At 43.3% G+C, this 25,278-nt stretch overlaps 1 protein-coding gene across 1 annotated transcript in view; it reads right to left on the reverse strand.

Moving 5' to 3' along the window:
• The window catches only part of col7a1l (collagen type VII alpha 1-like), a gene marked incomplete at its 5' end in the record, with an annotated part of 253,304 nt that overhangs the window by 101,453 nt on the left and 126,573 nt on the right, over positions 1-25,278 (reverse strand). The window contains 19 exons of the mRNA XM_084330929.1: positions 398-433; positions 594-632; positions 1,143-1,178; positions 1,280-1,297; positions 3,152-3,214; positions 6,731-6,802; positions 11,347-11,373; positions 14,620-14,655; positions 19,352-19,396; positions 19,511-19,576; positions 19,881-19,913; positions 20,882-20,944; positions 21,663-21,701; positions 22,845-22,907; positions 23,060-23,098; positions 23,221-23,250; positions 23,680-23,715; positions 24,177-24,245; positions 24,351-24,395. Coding sequence (XP_084187055.1) covers positions 398-433; positions 594-632; positions 1,143-1,178; positions 1,280-1,297; positions 3,152-3,214; positions 6,731-6,802; positions 11,347-11,373; positions 14,620-14,655; positions 19,352-19,396; positions 19,511-19,576; positions 19,881-19,913; positions 20,882-20,944; positions 21,663-21,701; positions 22,845-22,907; positions 23,060-23,098; positions 23,221-23,250; positions 23,680-23,715; positions 24,177-24,245; positions 24,351-24,395 — 855 coding nt within the window. The remainder of the gene's footprint in view (positions 1-397; positions 434-593; positions 633-1,142; positions 1,179-1,279; positions 1,298-3,151; positions 3,215-6,730; positions 6,803-11,346; positions 11,374-14,619; positions 14,656-19,351; positions 19,397-19,510; positions 19,577-19,880; positions 19,914-20,881; positions 20,945-21,662; positions 21,702-22,844; positions 22,908-23,059; positions 23,099-23,220; positions 23,251-23,679; positions 23,716-24,176; positions 24,246-24,350; positions 24,396-25,278) is intronic.

Consider the following 25,278-nt stretch of genomic DNA (forward strand, 5'->3'; position numbering starts at 1 on the left):
TAAGAATGAATGACTTTAGTACTAAGAATCACTTTAGTAGACTAAGAATGACTTTAGTACTAAGAATGACTTTAGTTGACTAAGAATGAATGACTTTAGTACTAAAAATGACTTTAGTACTAAGAATGACTTTAATACTAAGAATGACTGTAGTAGTCTAAGAATGAATGACTTTAATACTAAGAATGACTGTAGTCGACTAAGAATGAATGACTTTAGTACTAAGAATGACTTTAATACTAAGAATAACTGTAGTAGACTAAGAATGAATGACTTTAATACTAAGAATGACTGTAGTCGACTAAGAATGAATGACTGTAGTTGACAACAGCCCTGCAGTCAGTTGATTTAAAAACATCAGCATCTCATCAGCATCAGCAAAATGTCAGCATCTCACCCTGATGCCGTAGGCTTCAAACATGGCTTCAATGTCCTGGGGAAAGACAACAGGACGACGTTCAGTAACGAAACATATGACTGGTTTTTGTTATGATTATAACAGGATAAATACGTAAAGTCTGTAGGTAAATACGTAGGTAAGATAATTAACCTTTCACAGCATATTTGAGGATATAAAGCAACAATGTACTCACCGTCATCTCAGGTGCTTTCCCAGGCGGACCGGCATCTCCCTGGAGACACATGAAGGAGACCATAAAGACACCTCTGATCCCCCTCACACAGTAAAGCAGCTGGAGTCAAAACTGACAAGTTTTTTTTATGATTATTGTCTATTCTATTCTATACTCTATCTATCTATCTATCTATCTATCTATCTATCTATCTATCTATCTATCTATCTATCTATCTATCTATCTATCTATCTATCTATCTATCTATCTATCTATCTATCTATCTATCTATCTATCTATCTATCTATCTATCTATTTCATGTCTGCACTTCATGTACTCTGTATTGCTTTTCTCTTGTCAAATCTCTGTTCATTGTATGCCCGTCTGTATTTATGTCCATTTATGTCTACATTGCTGCTGTGAAGAACTTTGGGCTGAAATTATTGTATGAAGGGTGCTATACAAATAAAGCATATTATTATTATTATTATTATTATTATTATTATTATTATTATTATTATTATTATTATTATTATTATTATTATTATTATTATTATTATTATTATTACCCTCTCTCCATTCAGTCCTTGTTCTCCGTTCTCCCCCTGAAAACAATAATAAATAAAGCAGGATGTTGAACTAAAGACACATTATTATTACTTGTATTTATTCAGAACATAAAGGTAGAATGCCACCAAATCCTTACCTTCATCCCTGGGGGGCCCTAGACACACAGAGACAGAGGAGCGAGAGGTTGGAACATGTAGGACGTGTGGAAACCAAGCCTGTAACTGTTTTTTGTATCTTTATTTCAAACATGTAAATAATACAAACAATATAAAATCAAAACAAATCATTGATCAAGAAATTTTATGGAAAAATATATATAAATAAACAAAAGCAAAACATAACTCAATTTACATGTTCGAAAAGGAGTAGGAAGAAGTATACACTTATTTAATCCTACCCCTTTTCCACTACTCAAATGAGTTTACTAATTTAAAACCTTACAAAACAAATAAATATATATATATGCAAAACTAAAAACTATATATGTAAAACATGAAAGAAATAAAATAAAAATGTAAACACCTGTGAATGTCAAATCCCTTCCTCATCCCTGTACCTCGTGAACATAATTTCCTTATAAATCAGTTTGAATTGTCTCATATTTGGACATTGCTTTAGCACCACATTCAGACTGTTCCACAGTTTCACTCCACATATTGAAATGCAGTGTCTTCTCATGGTAGTGCGTACAAACACTTTGGCGACCAGAGTCCTGCGGCGATTTATAGTCCAGAGGGCCGAGCTTTGTCAAGAAACCGATGTACTTTCTAACAGCTATATATATACTTTATAGTATTGCTATCTGTCCATTCTCATTGTCACTTGAGTGCATAAACCGTGCCTTCATAATGGCTTAAAGAAAATAAAAATCCATCGGTTGGTTGTCATTTTATAGCGCCGTGAATATAAGGTTTATCGCAGTTTTCGCCTCGTCTTTTTTCTGGGGAGCTAGATATGAGGCTAAAGGCTAGTCACGTTATATCAAACGCCATTTCTGTTGTATATATACGAATGAAATAAAACAAACTGCGTAGCATCCGGACTATTACAGAGCATCTATGGATGAAATGGGGGCGGCGGGGGACGCCGATCAGTATTATTGATTAGCAATACAGTGTGCGTTGAAGTAGCCATTTTCACTGATCGATCACTTGCGTGTTACAACAATGTCCAATCCAGCTGTAATTTGGGGGAATAGTATCCTACCGTCAGCCCATGTGATCGCCGGCAGCATTTCGTCATTAGTCATCGGAATCTGGTAGATTGATATTGGCTGATCATAAATCCCATTATTCCAGGCTGAAATCTGCGTTCGGTAACGTGATCAAAGATGGAGTATGTTCGGCTGGGATCGAGGCTCATATGAAACGCCCCAGACAGTAAAAAAAATAATTTTCCCATTCGGCCTCAATGATACTGCAGTGGAGCGATGGCGCCCCTAAGAGGATATGGCCGGTATTGCATGTCGCCGATTTAAATCTGGCGGGTAAATCTGCAGAGCCGATCGGGGACCTTGATCCGTTTATTAATATGGAATAAAACAATAACAACTTGCCACGAGTTAACTCGTGGCTCTGGTCCTCAATGGGTGGAATCGAAACATGAGTTAACTCGTGCTTGGGCGGCAAAGTGTCAGCGCAGAGTGAAACCAGCACAGACGACGTCAAACAACCGTGAAATATACATGTATGAACTGCCACCTTAAAGGAACACGCCAACATTTGGGGAAATTAGCTTACCGTCTTCTCCAGAGAGAGACAAGAAGATAGATACCAGTTTCCTAGGCATTGTCCAACTAACAATTTGAATTTGATCATTTTATATTTTATTTTATTTTATCGTACTACCACTACTTATTGCTACCATTCTTGCATTCATTGCTGTTTCTTAACTGTGCACTGTTGAGTCTGAGCTCGTTACCTGCGATGCGCCCTGTATTGTTGGGGATTTGACAAATAAAGAACTCAAACTCGAACTTGAACTTGCAGAGAGTGGTTGTTGGACTAACCGTTACTCCGGGAGGTCCCATCGGCATGGGGAACGCTTTCCTGATGTCGTCGACGCTGGCGCCCTGTGAAAACATCACGAGACGGTTCAGACCAGTGAACACACAGTAAACAGACGAGGCGTAGTGAAGCGCCCTGTGAAAACATCACCACAAGGGTTCAGACCAGTGAACACACAGTAAACAGACCAGGCGTAGTGAAGCGCCCTGTGAAAACATCACAAGACGGTTCAGACCAGTGAACACACAGTAAACAGACCAGGCGTAGTGAAGCGCCCTGTGAAAACATCACGAGACGGTTCAGACCAGTGAACACACAGTAAACAGACCAGGCGTAGTGAAGCGCCCTGTGAAAACATCACCACGACGGTTCAGACTAGTGAACACACAGTAAACAGACCAGGCGTAGTGAAGCGCCCTGTGAAAACATCACCACGACGGTTCAGACCAGTGAACACACAGTAAACAGACCAGGCGTAGTGAAGCGCCCTGTGAAAACATCACGAGACGGTTCAGACCAGTGAACACACAGTAAACAGACCAGGCGGCGTGCGTTTGATATTTGCTTTTGTTACCTTGAAACAATGAATTTTTACTTTTGTACTTGAGTAATTGTACTTTGTTACTTATATAGCGCCTTTCAGGAGATCCAAGGCACTTAACAGGAGGGGGCAGCTAAGGGAGGGGAACAGGGAACAATGTAACAACAAAATAATAATCAAAAGGAAAGAAAAAAAAAAGTGAAGAGAATTTGGTGAAGAGAAGGGTTTTGAGTTGGGATTTGAAGGAGTGCAGGGATGTAGCACTACGGATGTTTGGAGGGAGTGAGTTCCAGAGGGTGGGTGCGGCCACAGAGAAGGCTCTGGGACCAACAGTCCGCATGTTGGTGGTGGGGATGGAGAGGAGACCGGAGTCAGAGGACCGCAGCCTCCAGGGCGGGATGTAGGGATGGAGGAGGTCAGCTAGGTACCAGGGGGCAAGGGAGTGAAGGGCTTTGTAGGTGATGAGCAGGATCTTGAAATTGATGCAGGACTTGAGTTCGGTTTCCGGGTTCCTCTGATTGGCCGCGACCCCCACGTGACCGCTGCCGCTCTGCTGTGTGTTGTGTTGCAGCGCGCACCACAGCGGCAGAGGTCCCTGCCTTCCTCAATTTATACGCATGGAAGTATTGACTACGCCGTAACAAATCATTAAAAAAATATACCGTTAACTGGAATATGTTGTGCCTTTACACATATGGCACAATATGGTTTGTCATGACAAACCAATAAAATATCGCATCGCCGGCTGTCTCTGGCTTGCTCCAGCGGACACCAGAGTCCGCTGGAGCAAGCCAGAGACAGCCGGCGATGCGATATGACAAACCAATTACATAATCCAACATATGTGTAGAGGCACAACATATTCCTTTTTTTAATGATTCGTTACGGCGCAATCAATACTTCCATGCATTCAGGACCTCCATGTTTTGGGGGTATTCATCAGACAAATCGGATCCGGGGATTCGGCTCCCATCAGTCGGGCAAGAACTGCGGGTTTTCAGCCTCTCTCCTCTCTCCTGGAGCTTAAGGGGGAGCTTAGTATTCCTGCCTCTGAGGAGGGCGACTACATGCAGTCACTGTGTGTTGTTGTAGCCAGCGGGTAAATCGCGATTTTTTTATTTGTTTGTCATGACAAACCAATTACATAATCCAACATATGTGTAAAGGCACAACATATTCCCGTTAACGGTATATTTTTGTAATGATTCGTTACGGCGTAGTCAATACTTCCATGCGTATAAATTGAGGAAGGCAGGGACCTCTGCCGCTGTGGTGCGCGCTGCAACACAACACACAGCAGAGCGGCAGCGGTCACGTGGGGGTCGCGGCCAATCAGAGGAACCCGGAAACCGAACTCCGTTGCGGAAAGCATACACGCTGCCAGGACTTGGTTTGTACTTTACTCAAGTATTATTAGGTTTGTATACTTTTACTTTTACTCAATTACATTTCAGAAAAAAAAAACATACTTTTTACTCCCTACATTTAAAATGCAGACCTACAAAGTACAAAGTACAAATCTCGCAGGTCCAACAATTTTAATTAGTATATTTGTTTCTCTGACTGAACTAACGTTAACGCTATTAATACTGCAGCCGCACTTTATTTAAAAACAGCCAATCAAATCCCCATCAATGTCAAATTAACCCGCCCATACCCATGCTCATGGTCCTTGTGCTAGAAAGACTAGAAAGCGGGGATCTTCGATTAAACACCTGCTATCAGAAGTCAGTCAGAGTGACAAGCTACAGAAGATGGCCACAAACGATAGTATATAAGAGTGACGAAGAGGACGAAACGGAACATTTCATTGCCCCGGAATAAAAAAAGGTTTTTACTTTTACTTTTGAGTACTTAAGTAGGTTTAAAAGTAGAAACTTTTTTACTTTTATTCAAGTGTGTTTTTAGCCAGATACTCTGACTTTTACTTGAATACGATTTTGAGACGGTACCCATACTTTCACTTAAGTATAATTTCTGGGTACTTTTTACACCCCTGCCCCTGTGTTGCATTCACGTCTGTGGGACCCGTTTTCAATGCTCACGAAAAGAGATACAATGAATTGTTTATTTTAACCTGAGACTCATTGGCCTTGGATCATTTTCTGTGAAGAACATAATAGAACACATTTTCATTGAGTCCCCCCCCCCCCCCCCCCCCCCCACAAGTCAGCAGGAAGGGTCAGTAAGATTGTTCGTCAAACAGTGTTGAACTTGAGTGCTACGGTCTTGAGTGCATAGTAGTAAATACATATTAGTATAGTAGGTAGTAATAGGCAAGGTCGATTATAGATGACTTAATAGTAGGGCTGACCCCTATTAGTCGAATAGTCGACTAATCGATCGAAAGGAGCCATAGTCGACTGCCAACCTCTTAGTCTAATGCAAAAAAAAACAAAAAATTATATATATCCTATATATATTGTTTTATAAAAAAAGAATTATCATTCTTTCCAAAAGAAAAGAGGCTAAAAGAGGCTACTAGAAGCGTGGCTAACGCTAATGGCACGCATACCAGAGGCTAACTGCCTAAGAAAACAGGCACAGAGGCACTGAAAGAGGATTTCACCCATCTAATGAACACACTAGACTAGACAAATATCAAGATGTATCCATCAGTGGACCAATTGCATGCTTTCGCAGAGGACAAGGAGCCTTCAGTTGACTCCTTCAGACATTAAGCACCCCCCCACAGCCCAAATGGAATATTATTAATAATTTTTTTTTATAAAAAAAATATTATACTTTTATTTTTTTTAATTTATTTTTTCATAGTCGACTAATAGTCGACTATCGGCTAATTTCGTCGACTACAAGTCGACTATACAAATCCTTAGTCGGGGACAGCCCTACTTAGTAGCAAAGTGCATAATAGTAAAAGACAGTACAAAGGCTGGTATAAGAAGGTTGCCTATTTCACATTCTTGTACGTGGATGAGTCTAGAACGGTCCTCTTTGGAACATCTTACTTTAAGCATCTTAAAGGATCCCCCCCCCCATGCTGTAAACAGACATAAACAAAGGTAACGGTTGCTCTCACCTCTGGCGTGATGAGAACCTGCGTACCGGGCAGACCTGGCACTCCTGGTTCTCCCTGGATACCATCTTTACCCTGGTGAAGAACCAACGCTGCTTAGGTCACAAGTCACTGTGTTGTTTTAATGACTACTTGTTACTTGTCATGTTTTAATGACTACTTGTTACTTGTTGTCATGTTTTAATGACTACTTGTTACTTGTTGTCATGTTGTAATGATTACTTGTTACTTGCAGTCATGTTTTAATGACTACTTGTTACTTGCTGTCATGTTTGAATGACTTCTTGTTATATATCGTAATAGCTTACTCTCTGCTCGTAGTGGAACTATCCCTTTATCCAGTCTAATAATGAATAATTTTCTCCACATGCACACACCCATCCGCCTGGCCACATCCGCTCCTCTACATAAGCAGGGTCGTGGCCACACCATCAGCTCCTTCCCTATTTTCACCACAGAAAAAGTGGAGCTGCGTTGACATTGTATCTTTGTTTTCTCTCTCACAATTTTTTCTAGGATATACAGCGATAATGTCTTCGCCACCGGAGTGTATAGAAGATGATGATCATTCTGACCTCCACCGGCGCTTCGCATTAGGGGCGCGTGTCGCTGAGCAATCCCCACCAGCATTGTCTCCGGCTCTGCAGCTGGATACTATGCTTGGGAGGCGGTCGGCTGTGTGAGGGCTGACAGCCTCTCTGTCAGCCCTCTCTGACGCGGGCGCCAGGTGTGTCAGTTGTGGGGGGACAACTGCACAGCTTACGAAGGTCGGCTCCAGGCTAGAATCCTTTTCGCTGCCCCTTAGCGGCGTGGAGGGGGTTCTAGTCTGATGCCCCACGATAACATTGGCTCCTCCTCAGTGAAGTCGTAGCTTTGTTTTCCTGGGACCATGATTCCGAATCTGCGGTTCAATTCCCCGGGTCTCTGGACAAACGGATACCCACTGTCGCCGTGCTGGCCCCGCTTTTCAAGATGAAAAACACCCGGCGTGAGGGGGGTGAGCTTGGTGTTTCGTTATGAGAATATCTCCAAGCTCAGGTCGGCTGCAGCCCGCGTACAATGAGGGGCTTGCTGCCAATACCGCTGTGTCTGGTAAGCCCTGTTCTGTAAGAGGGGCGTGTGTTGTCTTTTTTCCTTTTTTCTCCGGATAAGAAGAGGAAAAGAGAGCGGCTGTCTGAAGTGTTGGCCTGTATTGCTATTTCTCACATTGTACAGCTTTCAGTAGTAGCCGCTTAGCTTGCCACTGCGTTAGCTGCTGGCTACGCGCGGCTAGAAACGTTAGCTTGATACTATCAGTTAGCCTAGAGTTAGCTGTTTAGCTTATGCTACAACCATTGGCGCTAGCCGTGAGGATAGCGGGCCCTGGCACTCTGACTACGACGTCATCTCTGGCAGAAGATGTCGTCGGGCCTGCGCCATGACCGGCTGCAGGAGGGGGGCGTCATGCCGGAGCGAGGCTCCAGCCATTGCCTCTTCTGGCCTTGCCAGCGAGAGGCCTTCGTCAACGTGGTAGACCAACCTGTGTTGCGGCCTTTCGTCCTGCGTTCGTAGGTGCAGGTAAGATGTCCGTAGGACATTGCTCCACTCTTCCTTCCTCCCCCTCCCGAATGTTTTGGTTAATAACGATGTCTTTGTTTAAACGAAACATATGTTGCTTCACTACATTTGGAGATACGACGTGTGGTGTGAAAATTGTCTTGGTTGCTTTGTATAGCTTAGGTTAGCATTGGCCAAGGCTTATGTCTTCTCTCTACCTGAAAACAGCATTGTTTTTTACGTGAGTAAGAATGAACTGGGTTTTTTGTTGTATGATGAGAAGTTATGTGTGTTCATGTAACGTTTAGACAACGTGGCTGAGCCCACAAATGGCTGGGTGTTACCCTACAACGCTGTACATAGTGGCATATGATCAAGGGCCTGAGTCCCTCTCTTAGCTTGTTATTCTTTAATTGAGGGTAATGATGAAAATAACGAGTGACAAGTTTCCCTGGTTCCACTCCATGTTAGGATGGGTGGGTCACGGGATTTCCCCCCGGCCATGGGATACGTCACTGGGCGCGTTTTCCTATTGGCCAGGAGACATCCGTGAGGTTACAGGCTCTGTGCTGCAGACCGCTGTCTTTGTCAAAGTTGGATGATGCGATGCATTCGAAAACTGTTCGTTTTCTGCTCTGCTCTCTATTACAGTGTGTATTGGGCCGTTGGTCACTTGGCCCAATTATTATTACATGTATCTTTTTCAATTGTTACTCACGTAGAGGTCTCTCTGGGGGAACTTCTGTCTTCCCCTCTTATGTAAGGAGCTGAATTGACGGGGTTGCCCTCAGACGCGTCATATAAGACCTGTGTCTGTGTCTTATTGACCAGCTTCCTGCTGCTCGTCCCAGACAGCATGGAGGGAACGTTGTCTGGTGTTTCTTATTAGAATTCACCATTGATGTGTTTCGTTATGAGCTGGCGCGCCTTGGTTGCCCAATTCATAGAAACAGCGTTTTTTATGCGGGCGACTAGGAAGGAGATTTTTATCTCTACCGAGCGCCAGTGCACTAGGTTAGACTCGATGACTCACGTGCATCTCCGGGGGGAGATGACGGAGTAGATCATTACATTGGCGGAGGGGTCTCATGCCCATGAGGTGGGCCGCCAGGAGCAGCGCATTCACGTTCTGTCCATCTTGGTGGCGCCCTCTGTGATGTTTTAGATCGACACGCGTACCTACCCCCCTCTTAGGACTGGGGATGGCGGCGTGACTAGGATGCGGGACTGGTTCTGGTCGCGCCGGACCAAGTCAGTTAACCCGCTATCTGCTGTTCTGGTACCCCGAATTACTTTGTGCTTTTCCGGGGGGGAAATGCCGGGTCGGTCCGGGCTTCGCGGGGATTGATGTCATGGATGTGTGTGTCATATGTATGCCACTACGACTTGCCCATAACGGTGACGTGCTTGGTCCATACTGTGTTGTACCTTGTGCTGTGTTAGGGGGCCTGGTCCTTCTCCGTTTGTTTTACCCCTCCCTCACCCTGCTGGGCGGGGATGGGAGGGGGCTGTCGGGGTGGTTGCTGTCAACCCCTCTAGGCATCCCTGTGTAGGTCTCGGTCCGCCAGGCCCAGGTCCGGACTTGTTCTCGTCGACCTGTTGGCCTGGGTTAACCCTTTGAAAACTGAAACACTTGTATAGCCTGTGTATACGTGCAGTTATGTTTCTACGTTTTCTTGGTGGGTTAAGGGAACAACCGCCTCCCGTTAAACTAAACATAGGGAGGTGGTTGGTTCTCCGGTGTGTTGGTAGCAGAGTCGACTCTCGGGTTGAGGCCGGGCTTGACCCCGTCTGTCCGAGAGTATGCCCCGCATCTTTCATGACATCTGCCAATTGTGTCAGCCTCTCCTTTGAACCTCGACCCCGCTGGAGGGGTCGGGTTTGTGGAGGTCATGACATGGTGCACAGCATACCGAACACCCCTTCCGCCGGGTACTGTTCTCACACCTGTCTAATCCGCAGTGCTCCAGGCACAGGTCGAGTTCTGGCCTGTTGCCTGGATTGAGGGATTGAGGGATTGTCTCCCCGGCACGCCGTCTGGCCCCACAGTATTGTGGGGGGGTAGCCTCTTGGGGCTTATGGCCATGCCAACCTGGACACGCCCGATCTCGTCAGATCTCGGAAACTAAGCAGGTTCGGTCCTGGTTAGTTCTTGGATGGAAGACCCCCTGGGAATACCAGGTGCAGTAAGTTAGAGTGCTTCAGAGCGGCGTGCCAAAGGGGGGAAGGGCCTACTCTTGATTTGGGCCCTGTCCGATACGCTGGCGATGTGGGGGGTGGTGTCACCAGTGACCGTCTGGTGGGGTCCCGATGCTACGGCATCGTTGACCTCACCGGGCCCCCTTTTTCGGGGGGTCCTGGCCCTCAGGTTGTTCCTAGGGCTGGGTCCTTCTCTGCGCTCCGCTGCTATGGCCTTGCCACGGGGTTGGGTTCTTGACCTTCGACCCCGTGATGTTGGGGACTGTGACAGGGGTGTTTTGCTTCCCGTCCGTTCCCTGGTGGCATGTGGGATGCGCGCCTGAGTGGTCGCGGGTCCTTCTGTATGAAGGTAAGTCCCTGTGCGTTTTGAGGTACTAAACCCTCTTCGCACAGTCGGATCAGATTCCCTCCCGTCCTCCTCTAGGGGGGTCTAGGGGGCTCGGGTCCTCCCCGGTTCTGATGGTTGTGGGGGGCCTCAGCGGGTACATCTGTCGAGCTTCCGCTCTGCTCAGCTCCTGTGTTCCACTAAGAGCAGAGCGTAAGCTATTACGATATATAACATACGGTTATTCTATAACCATAGTTATATGAGTATAGCGAGCGCTCTGCTCGGACTCACTGAGGGCCCCGTGGTCTTCGCCTTCAGTGGTGAAAGACTTGGGAAGGAGCTGATGGTGTGGCCACGACCCCGCTTATGTAGAGGAGCGGATGTGGGTGTGGCCAGGCGGATGGGTGTGTGCATGTGGAGAAAATTATTCATTATTAGACTGGATAAAGGGATAGTTCCACTACGAGCAGAGCGCTCGCTATACTCATATAACTATGGTTATAGAATAACCGTATGTTACTTGTTGTCATGTTGACTGAATGTTGGTTTAACTCACATCTGGGCCATCATTCCCCTGCTCCCCCTGGACAGAAACAACAGTTCAATAACAAGTGTATGTTATTCATGTTTTAACATTTAGCTCCAAACAGGGAGACATTACATGAGTGCTTATAACTGCATTACATGTCTGCATTATAATCCTTCTACATAACTACTTATACACCTGCCTATAACCCGTATAATAGCATGTACAATAGTGCTGTATATATATTTATTCTTACCATATACATTATTAGTCAGGGAATATTATCAGATATTTGGCCAATCTTGGAATAAATTCCTTACCAAGAAATGTCTTCACCAATTTTCACATCCTCAATGAACTTATCACTACAAAATGTTTTATACATTCTTTTACTGATAATCTTGGACCCACTTTTAGGCACCTTCGCTTTAAACAACGTTGCAATTAAATGATGGTCGCTAAAACCTACAGAAACCGAGAGTCACACCGCTCATCAAAAAAACAATGCTGAACCCCACCGTCATAGATAACTATCGCCCTGTCTCATCTCTCCTTCCTCTCTAAATCATTTGAAAGTGCTGTATCCAACCAGCTCACTGATTATCTATTACAAAACGACCTTATAGATCCTAATCAGTCAGGCTTCAGGACTGGTCACTCCACAGAGACGGCCCTCATAGCAGTCACAGAGGCTCTTCACTCAGCAAGAGTGAAAGGCCTCTCCTCTGTCCTGATTCTTCCTGAGCAACGTCAGAACCAGTGGCGTCGTTAGCCCTGGGCTTCCGGGGCTTTAGCCCCGGATGTTTTTCTCCTAGCCCCGGACCTTAAAAAAAATTAAAAAAAAATTAAAAAATTTTTTTTAGTTACTTACTTACTTTTTTTTTTTTTTTTTTTTGTCAGCATCCCCATTGACTGTGCTGAATGTTTGTTAGTGTTTGGTATTTTTTGTTGGTTTTTAGTACTTTGAATCCATTTTTAGTAAGTAGTTTTCATTCCAATCAAACATGTAATCACTTTTAATCAGTTCATTGTGTATTTTATTATTGCTTTTATTATTATGTTGGATTGTGTTGTAAATATTGTGTTTTACTTTTAATGCTTCTGTTCTAGGTGTATTGTCGGTCTCATAACATCTTGCCAAAAGGACTACAGTTGTGAATTAGCCAGCTGGCTAAAACGGACACATTTACAGAAATGTTTATCAATGTGTACTGTCCTTTAAAAAAAAAGAAAAAAAACTGAAACTGAAACGTCATGTAATTTACATGACATTCCCATTGCCCACAAATCCTTGTCCTTGACCTGCATACCGTGCAGCGAGGGGAACGGCTCCTACCTACCTCCGCTCAGTGGTCTCTAACTACACACCCTCAAGGCCGCCTCAGACCCACTCCTGTCAGAGCTCCAGGCAGGTCATCAAAGAGAAGCCGCCTATTCTCGGTTCTTGCTCAGTTAGTTACCTGAGCTACATGCAGTGTCTCGCCAAAAGATCATGACCACATCCAGCGTACTAAGAACTCCTGCTGTGATCTACAGATTTGCCCGGATATGATACATTTCACACCAAGGGCAAAGTTCAGCTGGTAATGCTGGTGCACCATAGCCCAAGCACCAACCATCCACTCTTCTTAACCACGTCAAAGGGCTCTTACAATGTCATGAGGGTCCAAATGGCTCTCTCTGAAAGACAGAGGCACTACCTGCTCTTTTGTCACGCCTTCACTGAATCATGAAAAAACCCTAGTTTTATACCTCACAAGGTGCTTAAGGCAAAAATACACAGATACGGTTCCGGGTACTCAAACTTTCAGCAGCTGTCACAGGTTTTCCTATGGGAGTTTAATTAAAATCTTTTTATTATGTGTTATTAGATACCTTTACAAACACATCGGTGAAGAAATGTCTTGGTAAGGATTTTATTCCAAGATTTTTTTATATTTCCCTGACTATATATCTGTCCACGTGACCGAGTCCAGGGTTTGTGCCTACTGTACCTGCGGCTGTCTCCATTTTCATTTTCCAGATTTTTCCAGATTGTGAAAGTACAGAATGTAAGCTTTCAAATGATGTGTCATACTTTGAAATATGAGAATGTTTTGAATATCATATATTCATTTAAATCTTGTAAAACAGTCTGTTGTCTAGAATACTCAAGGGGAGGAAATGCCTCTCAAAGATGTTCACGCTTCAGCTAGTTTGGGGGGGGGGGGGGGGGGGGGCGTGGACAACTACCCTCACCTGAATGCGTCCATCGTTAACGTTAAAGACTCTCTCTGTGTGAATGCCTTTACCTGGCTCAGTGAATCTGAATCCTAACGCGCAGCTCTATTCAGATGCAAAAATAAACCCAGCCCCCACCTCTCCTCTGTGGAGAGCACAAACTGTGTTTCAAAACAGCCTTTTTTAAACACAATTAGAGTTATTATATCTGTTCGCTGTTGTACTAAATATGTTCTTCAACTCTCGAACTGTAGTTATATAAAAAAAATAAAAATAAAAATCTATTGTGTCTATCTGTCATTTCACCCTGGCGACTTGTAGGCATCATCACCAGACTGGGTCACTCTGTACATACCTGCATATAACCCTTGTTACATATTTGTAAATACTATATCTATATCTGTACATATCCCTTACTCTTACTAGTTACGCTGCTCTCCAGTATGACTTACTACCATAGTGTCTTTATACCTGTATCACTGTAGATATTAATACTACAACTCTGTACATACATCTGATTAGCACTATTACTCAGTAGTACTCATATTTTATACCCAGTTTAATCACCTGCACTCTGGTTGGATGCCAAACTTTTTTTGGTTGTACTGTACTTGTGCTGTATGATGACAATACATTTGAATCTAATCTAATGTAATCTTATGACCTGGTGCAATATTAATAATACGGCCACATTCAATATGGCCACAGCTCATTGGCCACGGTTGTCATTTATTAATAATCACCTGCTATTTGATTACAATCACCTGTTGTTTGTGACCAAGATGTCTGTGATGGAATACTCTACATAGGAAGTGGTACCTTACATCGCTTAGCAACGGATAAGTAATTTCTGTTTAATGAAAGCATTGATTTGTTGTACTGTATGATTGGAAGGATTATGTGAATTAGACAAGCTTGTTGCCACCGGTCTGCTGATGTAGACCAGCCCGTGGCGTCGTGCATCACACCAGTGAAATATACACCATGTACTGTAACACCGTATGTCATGTTATTACTTAAATAACTTCATAAAAACATTTTCTTTTACCAAAAATAAAATAAAATCATAACTACAACAACAACCTTTTTGCCGCCATCGCCACTCAGTCCAACGACACCCTGTGAAAAGAAAGGAACAGTTAGATCTGTGCTGTTTAACTGATCCAGGAACAGTTAGATCTGTGCTGTTTAACTGATACAGGAACAGTTATATCTGTGCTGTTTAACTGATACAGGAACAGTTAGATCTGTGCTGTTTAACTGATACAGGAACAGTTAGATCTGTTTAACTGATACAGGAACAGTTAGATCTGTGCTGTTTAACTGATACAGGAACAGTTAGATCTGTGCTGTTTAACTGATCCAGGAACAGTTAGATCTGTGCTGTTTAACTGATCCAGGAACAGTTAGATCTGTGCTGTTTAACTGATCCAGGAACAGTTAGATCTGTGCTGTTTAACTGATACAGGAACAGTTAGATCTGTGCTGTTTAACTGATACAGGAACAGTTAGATCTGTGCTGTTTAACTGATACAGGAACAGTTAGATCTGTGCTGTTTAACTGATACAGGAACAGTTAGATCTGTTTAACTGATACGGGAACAGTTAGATCTGTGCTGTTTAACTGATCCAGGAACAGTTAGATCTGTTTAACTGATACAGGAACAGTTATATCTGTGCTGTTTAACTGATCCAGGAACAGTTAGATCCGTACTGTTTAACTGATACAGGAACAGTTAGATATGTGCTGTTTAACTGATCCAGGAACAGTTAGATCTGTTTAACTGATACAGGAACAGTTAGATATGTGCTGTTTAACTGATCCAGGAACAGTTAGATCCGTACTGTTTAACTGATACAGGAACAGTTAGATATGTGCTGTTTAACTGATCCAGTAACAGTTAGATCTGTTTAACCGATACAGGAACAGTTAGATCTGTGCTGTTTAACTGATCCAGGAACAGTTAGATCTGTGCTGTTTAACTGATACAGGAACAGTTATATCTGCGCTGTTTAACTGATCCAGGAACAGTTAGATCTGTGCTGTTTAACTGATACAGGAACAGTTAGATCTGTGCTGTTTAACTGATCCAGGAACAGTTAGATCTGTGCTGTTTAACTGATCCAGGAACAGTTAGATCTGTTTAACTGATCCAGGAACAGTTAGATCTGTGCTGTTTAACTGATACAGGAACAGTTAGATCTGTGCTGTTTAACTGATCCAGGAACAGTTACATCTGTTTAACTGATACAGGAACAGTTAGATCTGTTTAACTGATCCAGGAACAGTTAGATCTGTTTAACTGATACAGGAACAGTTAGATATGTGCTGTTTAACTGATCCAGGAACAGTTCGATCTGTTTAACTGATCCAGGAACAGTTAGATCTGTTTAACTGATCCAGGAACAGTTAGATATGTGCTGTTTAACTGATCCAGGAACAGTTAGATCTGTTTAACTGATCCAGGAACAGTTAGATCTGTTTAACTGATCCAGGAACAGTTAGATCTGTGCTGTTTAACTGATCCAGGAACAGTTAGATCTGTTTAACTGATCCAGGAACAGTTAGATCTGTGCTGTTTAACTGATCCAGGAACAGTTAGATCCTTACTGTTTAACTGATACAGGAACAGTTAGATCTGTGCTGTTTAACTGATACAGGAACAGTTAGATCTGTGCTGTTTAACTGATACAGGAACAGTTAGATCTGTGCTGTTTAACTGATACAGGAACAGTTAGATCTGTTTAACTGATCCAGGAACAGTTAGATCTGTTTAACTGATACAGGAACAGTTAGATCTGTTTAACTGATCCAGGAACAGTTAGATCTGTGCTGTTTAACTGATCCAGGAACAGTTAGATCTGTGCTGTTTAACTGATCCAGGAACAGTTAGATCTGTTTAACTGATCCAGGAACAATTAGATCCGTACTGTCAGGGCCGCCTCAGGGGGTGTGCGAGCAGTGCGGTAGCACAGGGCCTCGCGGGAATGGGGGCCTCGCAAAAAAAAAAAAAAAAAAAAAAAAAAAAAAAAAAAAAAAAAAAAAAAAAAATTATTTATTTTTTTATTTATTTATTTTTTATTTTTTTATTTTTTTTTGCGAGGCCCCCCTTCCCGCGAGGCCCTTTTTCATCACAGACCTAAAATCTAGTTTTGCTTATATGCTTATATATTTCACATTAGACACGTTTGTAGAATGTGTCTGACTTGTTCCTGCCTCTGCGGCTCTGCAGACTGCAGTTTTCCGGTTTCTGCGGCTTTGCTGCTCTACAGATTTTAGGATAGTGTTTCCGGTCTCTTATCCCGTCCGCCGTAATAGAAGAAGAAGAAGAAGAAGACACACGACACGAGGTAGAGGGATGATCTAATTCAGCGCGGAGGATGTCTTTTCAAAAGCAGCATGGATCAGAAGAAATTACACCGTGGGCCAAGAAAGTCTCCTTCCAACTTTACCATTGGCGCCGCATTGATACTGCGTTATGGTGAGTCAACCTATGATTATATTCCCGCCGTGGACCTATCTCTCTTTCTCTCTCTCTGGAGCCAAACTGGTCGACTAGCTAGCTAACGGTGTGTGCCTGGTGAGAGCACCTGGCTGTATGTAGCCGCATAGCTTGCTTCTGCGTTAGCTAATGGTTAGCACAAGCATCAAACGAACGTTCCCAGCTGAAGCTAAACAGCTAACTGGCTAACAGTTAGCTTAATCAGCTGTTAGCTAATTAGCTGTTAGCTTGTGCTAACCATTAGCTAACGCAGAAGCAAGCTATGCGGCTACATACAGCCAGGTGCCTGATTGAGCTAACTGTTAGCCAGTTAGCTGTTTAGCGTCAGCTGGGAACGTTCGTTTGATGCTATCAGTTAGCCTTGAGAATAGCAGGGGGTTCGACATCATCTTTGACAGAAGATGTAGTCGGGCCTGCACCATGACAAGGCTCTGGCCATAGCTTATTTGTCCCGACAGCGAGAGGCCTTTCGTCAACGTGGAGACCTGTGTTGCGGCCTTTCGCCCTGCGTTCCTTTTGTGCAGGTAAGATTAATGAAAATGTCATGACATTACCCCACTCTTCCTTCCTTCCCCTCCCGAATGTTTTGTTAATAACGATGTTTTTTTCCAGGCAAAACATATGCTACTTCACAACATTTGGAGATACGACATGTGCTGTGTGTGAATGTCTTGGTCGTTTGTGTAGCTTGGGTAGCGTTGGGCCGTTGGCCAAAGCTGTGTGTGGCCTGGTGTCACAGTACCTGGCTAGCCTATTTAGCTGATGTCGGCCATTGGCTCCTTGCTGCTTTGGTTTCTCTGGTATAGACCCTCTTCTTGTTGGATTTAAGTGTTGATCTTTGTCCTTTTGGATCTCTCATACATGCTCTAGTCTCTCTCTAACACACACACACATGACAAACACACATGTTCTCTCTCTCTCTCTCTCTCTCTTTCTAACACACACAGTCTGCCTATGGCGGCCTTTCTCGATGGCTAGGCTGTGCTCAAGGATCTTCAGTCACAGTGCTCAGGTATTCTGCCACTGTATACTCTCTGTTTAGGGCCAAATAGCATTTCAATTTCTTTCCAATGTGTCTCTCTCTCTCTCTCTCTCTCTCTCTCTCTCTCTCTCTCTCTCTCTCTCTCTCTCTCTCTCTCTCTCTCTCTCTCTCTCTCTCTCTCTCTCTCTCTCGCTTGGATTTAAGTGTTGATCTTTGTCCTTTTGAATCTCTCATACATGCTCTAGTCTCTCTCTAACACACACACACATGACAAACACACATGTTCTCTCTCTCTCTCTCTCTCTTTCTAACACACACAGTCTGCCTATGGCGGCCTTTCTCGATGGCTAGGCTGTGCTCAAGGATCTTCAGTCACAGTGCTCAGGTATTCTGCCACTGTGTACTCTCTGTTTAGGGCCAAATAGCATTTCAATTTCTTTCCAATGTGTCTCTCTCTCTCTCTCTCTCTGTACACTGTATATTGACTGTAGAACGGGAGCTCTCTCTCGCTCTCTCTTTTGCTATATGTTGACTGTATCATGCCCCGCCTCGGGCAGCGCTATTATTTAAGAATATGTTGACTGTATAAAAAAAAAAGAAAAAAATCTCGCACAGGGCCTCGCATTTCTCCCAGGCGGCCCTGCGTACTGTTTAACTGATACAGGAACAGTTAGATCTGTTTAACTGATACAGGAACAGTTAGATCTGTGCTGTTTAACTGATACAGGAACAGTTAGATCTGTGCTGTTTAACTGATACAGGAACAGTTAGATCTGTGCTGTTTAACTGATACATGAAGACAGCCACAGGCTTCAGGACACAATGACTGCCGGACCGATCATGACTTTATTAACCTCTCCATGCAGTAGCCCTGTGTTCACAAACATTCATATCATATTTTATGACAGTGTGTAACTTAAATATACTACTATAAGATAAACTATTATTTTCATCACTTGAGGCGTGAAATGACAATGCAACTAAAAAAGTTCGACATATCATGACATAACATATAATATATAACAAAGCATGTTTACTTTTGCTCTTACTCATAGTATATATTCAGATTCAAATAATTTATTGCCTATATTCATTGTAACGTATAATATAACCGACCCTCATCTGCACCTTTATTTGCATTGTTTATTTTTCTCATATTTTAGATTCAGATCTAATTTAATTTTGTATTGCCTATATTTATGTCTTTCTACTATTACCCTGCTCATACCTGTACCTCCCCTCCCCCCTCCCTGCTATGGCACTCGTATTTCCCCAAGGGGATCAATAAAGGAATATCTTATCTTATTCTATGTTAACGTAACATGCTTACATCTCTTCCTGGAAGTCCTCTCTTCCCATCAATGCCAGGTCTTCCCTGCAGAGAAAAACAGGCACCTTCAATGGAGAGACCGATCTGAATGATCTTCAATATCACATGCTGAGATTCACTGTTATCATTGTGTTGCATGTTGTTTGAAATGACACTCACTGGAGTTCCAGGTAGACCAGGCATCCCTGCGATCCCCACGCGACCCTGCTCTCCTTTGTCCGCCTTCTGTTCAAACACACACACTTAACATTCCACAATAAGCAATAACAACACTATTGTACTGTATTTTTAAGCTGTTTCAATTGTTGCATGTCAGTCAAGGAGGGTAGGCCCTTTGAACTGAAACAGGTGAAACATACTGTAACTAAGGCCGCCACTGCTGCTACTGTACATATAGATTACCTTAAATATCGCGTATCTTAGTTTACAATAGGAAACTTGAATGGCAAATTAGCAATTGTGTACAATGAACACTAAAACAACTGCATACAAAGAAATTTCTCCGCTTAAAAAAACAAACAGTACTCACTGAACCTGGCTCTCCTTTCAGCCCCTGGTCTCCCTGCAATCAGTAGAAATATCTCTCACATTCAAACTTATTTCCCATGTGCAGTTATTAATAATACATATAGGATCTGGTTATGCACAATAATGCTGTATACATTGTATGTGTATATATATATATATATATATATCAAAATGTCCATATCTGTCTGAATATACCTGCATATAATCTCTTCTATATACCTATTTATACACCTGCATATAACCCATATAACTCAGAATTAGAGAATGTAAAATACTGTATATATATGGGTGTGGGGTGTGGGGTGTTGGGTGTTGGGTATTGGGTGTGGGGTGTGGGGTGTTGGGTGTGGGGTGTGGCGTGTTGGGTGTTGGGTGTGGGGTGTTGGGTGTTGGGTGTGGGGTGTTGGGTGTTGGGGTGTTGGGTGTGGGGTGTTGGATGTTGGGTGTGGGGTGTGGGGTGTTGGATGTTGGGTATGCGATGTTGGGTATGGGATGTGGGGTGTTGGGTGTGGGCTGTGGGGTGTGGGTGTTGGATGTTGGGTGTGGGGTGTTGGATGTTGGGTATGGGATGTGGGGTGTTGGGTGTGGGCTGTGGGGTGTGGGTGTGGGCTGTGGGGTGTGGGTGTTGGATGTTGGGTGTGGGGTGTTGGATGTTGGGTATGGGATGTGGGGTGTTGGGTGTGGGCTGTGGGGTGTGGGTGTGGGCTGTGGGGTGTGGGTGTTGGATGTTGGGTGTGGGGTGTTGGATGTTGGGTATGGGATGTTGGGTATGGGATGTGGGGTGTTGGGGTGTTGGGTGTGGGGTGTTGGGTGTGGGGTGTTGGGTGTTGGGTGTTGGGTGTTGGGTGTGGGGTGTTGGGTGTGGGGTGTTGCGGTGTTGGGTGTTGGGTGTTGGGTGTGGGGTGTTGGGTGTTGGGTGTTGGGTGTTGGGTGTTGGGTGTGGGGTGTTGGGTGTTGGGTGTGGGGTGCTGGGTGTGGGGTGTTGTGTAAAGTTTGCCAAACCTTGGATCCTGGTTTCCCCGACAACCCATCCAGCCCGGCTCGTCCTCCCGACCCCTGACCTCCCTGGAGAGCAGCAGAGCGTTAATGGTCTCTATAGACCTGTTCGCTGTATACAAACATACCGCGTTCCAGCCAATCAGCAACACCAACCGAGTCACGTGACTAACTTGCGCCCTACCTGCGCGAGCTGCTGCGCTAAAAAAGTATGACGGGGCTCTATGGTGAAAACCATGACACTCCCCTGCCTGTTTCAAATGAAAACGACTCGATGTCATTTAGCCAAATCAGCACGGCTGTGAGTGTGAGTCTTTCACCTTTTACATATCTAGCTTTGGCATGGATTGATTGTTTAGATCGCTAGCATGGCTAACAAATGCAAATATATTGTAGTCTGCCCCGTTGTTCTGACCAGGGTTACGTTCCTTTTGCCCCCTTGATGCGCGCGCACACTGAGTCTGACGTGGACAGCGAACAGGTCTATGGACATGTCTGATTCAAACCAGTCGGTGTGGTGAATAGGATGCATGATGGCATGGTGTACTACTAGTAAACGGCAGTAAACATGGAGTGAATATCTTTGAGGATCTTAAGGATTTCTATGAGAAAATGAACAATTCATGCCCTTAAAGGGACACTTCACCAAAAACAATGCTGGCGTATTTCGCAAACAATTTCACACACAATTTCACACACATACAAATACAATAGCATAAAGGTAATGCAATAAAATAGCTCTCGTTTATAGTACATGTTGCTTAAATATGACTAGTTATAAACGTACCGGCGACGATCCAGCTGGACCAGGTTTGCCTTCAGGACCCTGTGGAGGAAGGATGACAGGTATTTTGTTTCATTATCACCATGTCTGTGTTATCATTATCATCATGTCTGTGTTATCATTATCATCATGTCCTTGTTATCATTATCACCATGTCTGTGTTATCATTATCATCATGTCTGTGTTATCATTATCATCATGTCTTTGTTATCATTATCATCATGTCTGTGTTATCATTAGCATCATGTCTTTGTTATCATGTGTCCTCTCTGCATCCAGAACATAGTCAAGACATTACAGCCTGCACCACTGTCATCATCATCACTATCATCACTGTAGCGCCTCATGGTTCTCTGTCATCATCATCACTATCATCACTGTAGCGCCTCCTGGTTCTCTGTCATCATCATCACTATCATCACTGTAGCGCCTCATGGTTCTCTGTCATCATCATCACTATCATCACTGTAGCTCCTCATGGTTCTCTGTCATCATCATCACTATCATCACTGTAGCTCCTCCTGGTTCTCTGTCATCATCATCATCACTATCATCACTGTAGCGCCTCATGGTTCTCTGTCATCATCATCACTATCATCACTGTAGCTCATCATGGTTCTCTGTCATCATCATCACTATCATCACTGTAACGCCTCATGGTTCTCTGTCATCATCATCACTATCATCACTGTAGCGCCTCATGGTTCTCTGTCATCATCATCACTATCATCACTGTAGCGCCTCATGGTTCTCTGTCATCATCATCACTATCATCACTGTAGCTCCTCATGGTTCTCTGTCATCATCATCACTATCATCACTGTAGCTCCTCATGGTTCTCTGTCATTATCATCACTATCATCACTGTAGCTCCTCATGGTTCTCTGTCATCATCATCACTATCATCACTGTAGCGCCTCATGGTTCTCTGTCATCATCATCACTATCATCACTGTAGCTCCTCATGGTTCTCTGTCATCATCATCACTATCATCACTGTAGCTCCTCATGGTTCTCTGTCATCATCATCACTATCATCACTGTAGCGCCTCATGGTTCTCTGTCATCATCATCACTATCATCACTGTAGCTCCTCCTAGTTCTCTGTCATCATCATCACTATCATCACTGTAGCGCCTCATGGTCTCTGTCATCATCATCATCACTATAATCTCTGACACTCACTCTTGGTCCAGGCAGACCGTCCTCTCCTCTCAGACCAGGCGCTCCAGTATCCCCTTGCTCTCCCTGACGGAGAACAGAATAGAAAAATACAACAGAATAGACAAATGAAAAACAAATAGAATTTAATAGAGTGTAGGTTTAGAGAATATTTAAGATTGCATTAACTAAAATGAATGTTTTGGGGTTTTTAACGTGACATCTTCTCGAGTCGTTACCTTGATCACTCTGGTCAGTATGTTGTTGTCTGAGGAAAACTGAAACAGAACCAGTTAAAAACACTAATCAATAGCATTATTATTTGAAAAGGTCTTGTGGGAGAAAGGCTTGTTTCATTGACTTGGCTTGACGTAAGAAACGGTAACAGAAGTGTGTTTACTTGGGCCTCTCCTGGGGGTCCGGGTTTTCCCTTTGGAACAGAAGCCACAGGAGCAAAACAAAACAGAGGACAGAACATTAGAAACCAGAAAAGTCACTGAATCATTACAGTAAGACAAACTTAATGCATACACACACAGAGAGAGAGAGAGAGAGAGAGAGAGAGAGAGAGAGAGAGAGAGAGAGAGAGAGAGAGAGAGAGAGAGAGAGAGAGAGAGAGAGAGAGAGAGAGAGAGAGAGAGAGAGAGAGAGAGAGAGAGAGAGAGAGAGAGAGAGAGAGAGAGAGAGAGAGAGAGAGAGAGAGAGAGAGAGAGAGAAGAGAGAGAGAGAGAGAGAGAGAGAGATAGATAGATAGATAGATAGATAGATAGATAGATAGATAGATAGATAGATAGATAGATAGATAGATAGATAGATAGATAGATAGATAGATAGATAGGGTTAAGTTATGTTAACATACAGAATCTCCCCTGTCTCCTTTCTTGCCGTCTTTCCCCTGAAACAAAGAGAAACACCTCATTCATTCAAATAACCAAAATGACCTCCTGGTCTTGCTAACAAACTGGTCTCTCCTTAGAAAACACACGTCTCTCTCTCTCTCTGCGCGTCTTCCTTGTTTTCATTCATGAACTCATCTCTCTCTGCAGAGCCTACGAAATACTAATCTTCGTACTGTCTTTTACTATTATGCACTTAAATATTACTAGTTATAAACGTACCTTGCTTACTACCTACTATGCTAATTTACATTTAGTCTCACTCACACCGTCATGCACGGCGACGGGCACACACACACTCACACCGCCATGCACGGCGAAATGCAGTGTGCACATCCGCCTCTTTGACAAGAAGCTACCAATTTCTTAACGCGACCAGGAGGTCAGTTTAACGTAGGTTTATCATGGTCCTTTTAGAATATAGAATATAATTGACTATGATAGAATTGAAAGAACTCACAGACACGCCACTCCCACTCTCCCCTTTCTCTCCCAGGTCACCCGGTCGGCCTGGTAACCCCAGTGGACCCTAGTTGATTATGGGATGGATACGAGGAAGAGAACAGACAGTTTTCTGTGTTAGAGCATGTTACTGGTGGTTTTAGTACAGAATACAAAAGCAACAAGACTTTACCCTTATGCCTCTCTCGCCAGGCTCTCCAGCGGATCCTTGTTCACCCTGGAGAAGACACAAATAGTAAATAATAACACAAATAATAACACCTGAGGACAAACAATACATAGTGCAAAACCTTCTATTTGCAGATTGTGCTATCCAATGATTTGTATCATATTTTAATGTACATTTATATATTTACCACACATACATTATATCCATATCTGTCTGAATATACCTGCATATAATCCTTCTATTTACCTATTTATACATCCGCATATAACCTATAACTCTGTATGATAGCATGTACAATAATACTGTATATATATATATATCCACAATATAATCCTTATTACATATCGGTAGATACTATATCTGTACCTATCCCTTATCTACTCCTACTAGTTACGCTGCTGGCTAGTATGACTTACTACCATAGGGTCTTTATTAGGGGTGTAACGGTACAGAAAAACCACGGTACGTACCTCGGTTTTGAAGTCAAGGTTCGGTACGGGTTTTCGGTACAGTGGGGGAAAGTTTGGCTTTCCATGTTCCACTCAGGGGTGATGTAGTGTGCAGTAACTAATTGTACTTGTAGGGCTGTCAACGAATATTCTATATTGAAATTAATAATTGATTTTTATTTTTATTTTTTTTTATTAATTATATTAGATTGTGAAAAAAACAGCCCCCGGTGGGCGGTCGTTAGTGGTTAACATACCGTTGTATTAGTTCGGTACACTACACAGCCGTTCGGTACGGTACGGTAACACACTGAAACGGTTCGGTTCGGTACGGATACGTGTACCTTTACACCCCTAGTCTTTATACATTAGTACTACAACTCTGTACATACATCTGAGCACTATTACTCAGTATTACTAATTCATATAGTTTATACCCAGTTTAATCACCTGTACATTGTATATTACTATTGCACTTTACT

This window comes from Notolepis coatsorum, assembly GCF_963971535.1.
Source record: "Notolepis coatsorum genome assembly, chromosome: 15".
NCBI classification, from domain to species: Eukaryota; Metazoa; Chordata; class Actinopteri; order Aulopiformes; family Paralepididae; genus Notolepis; species Notolepis coatsorum.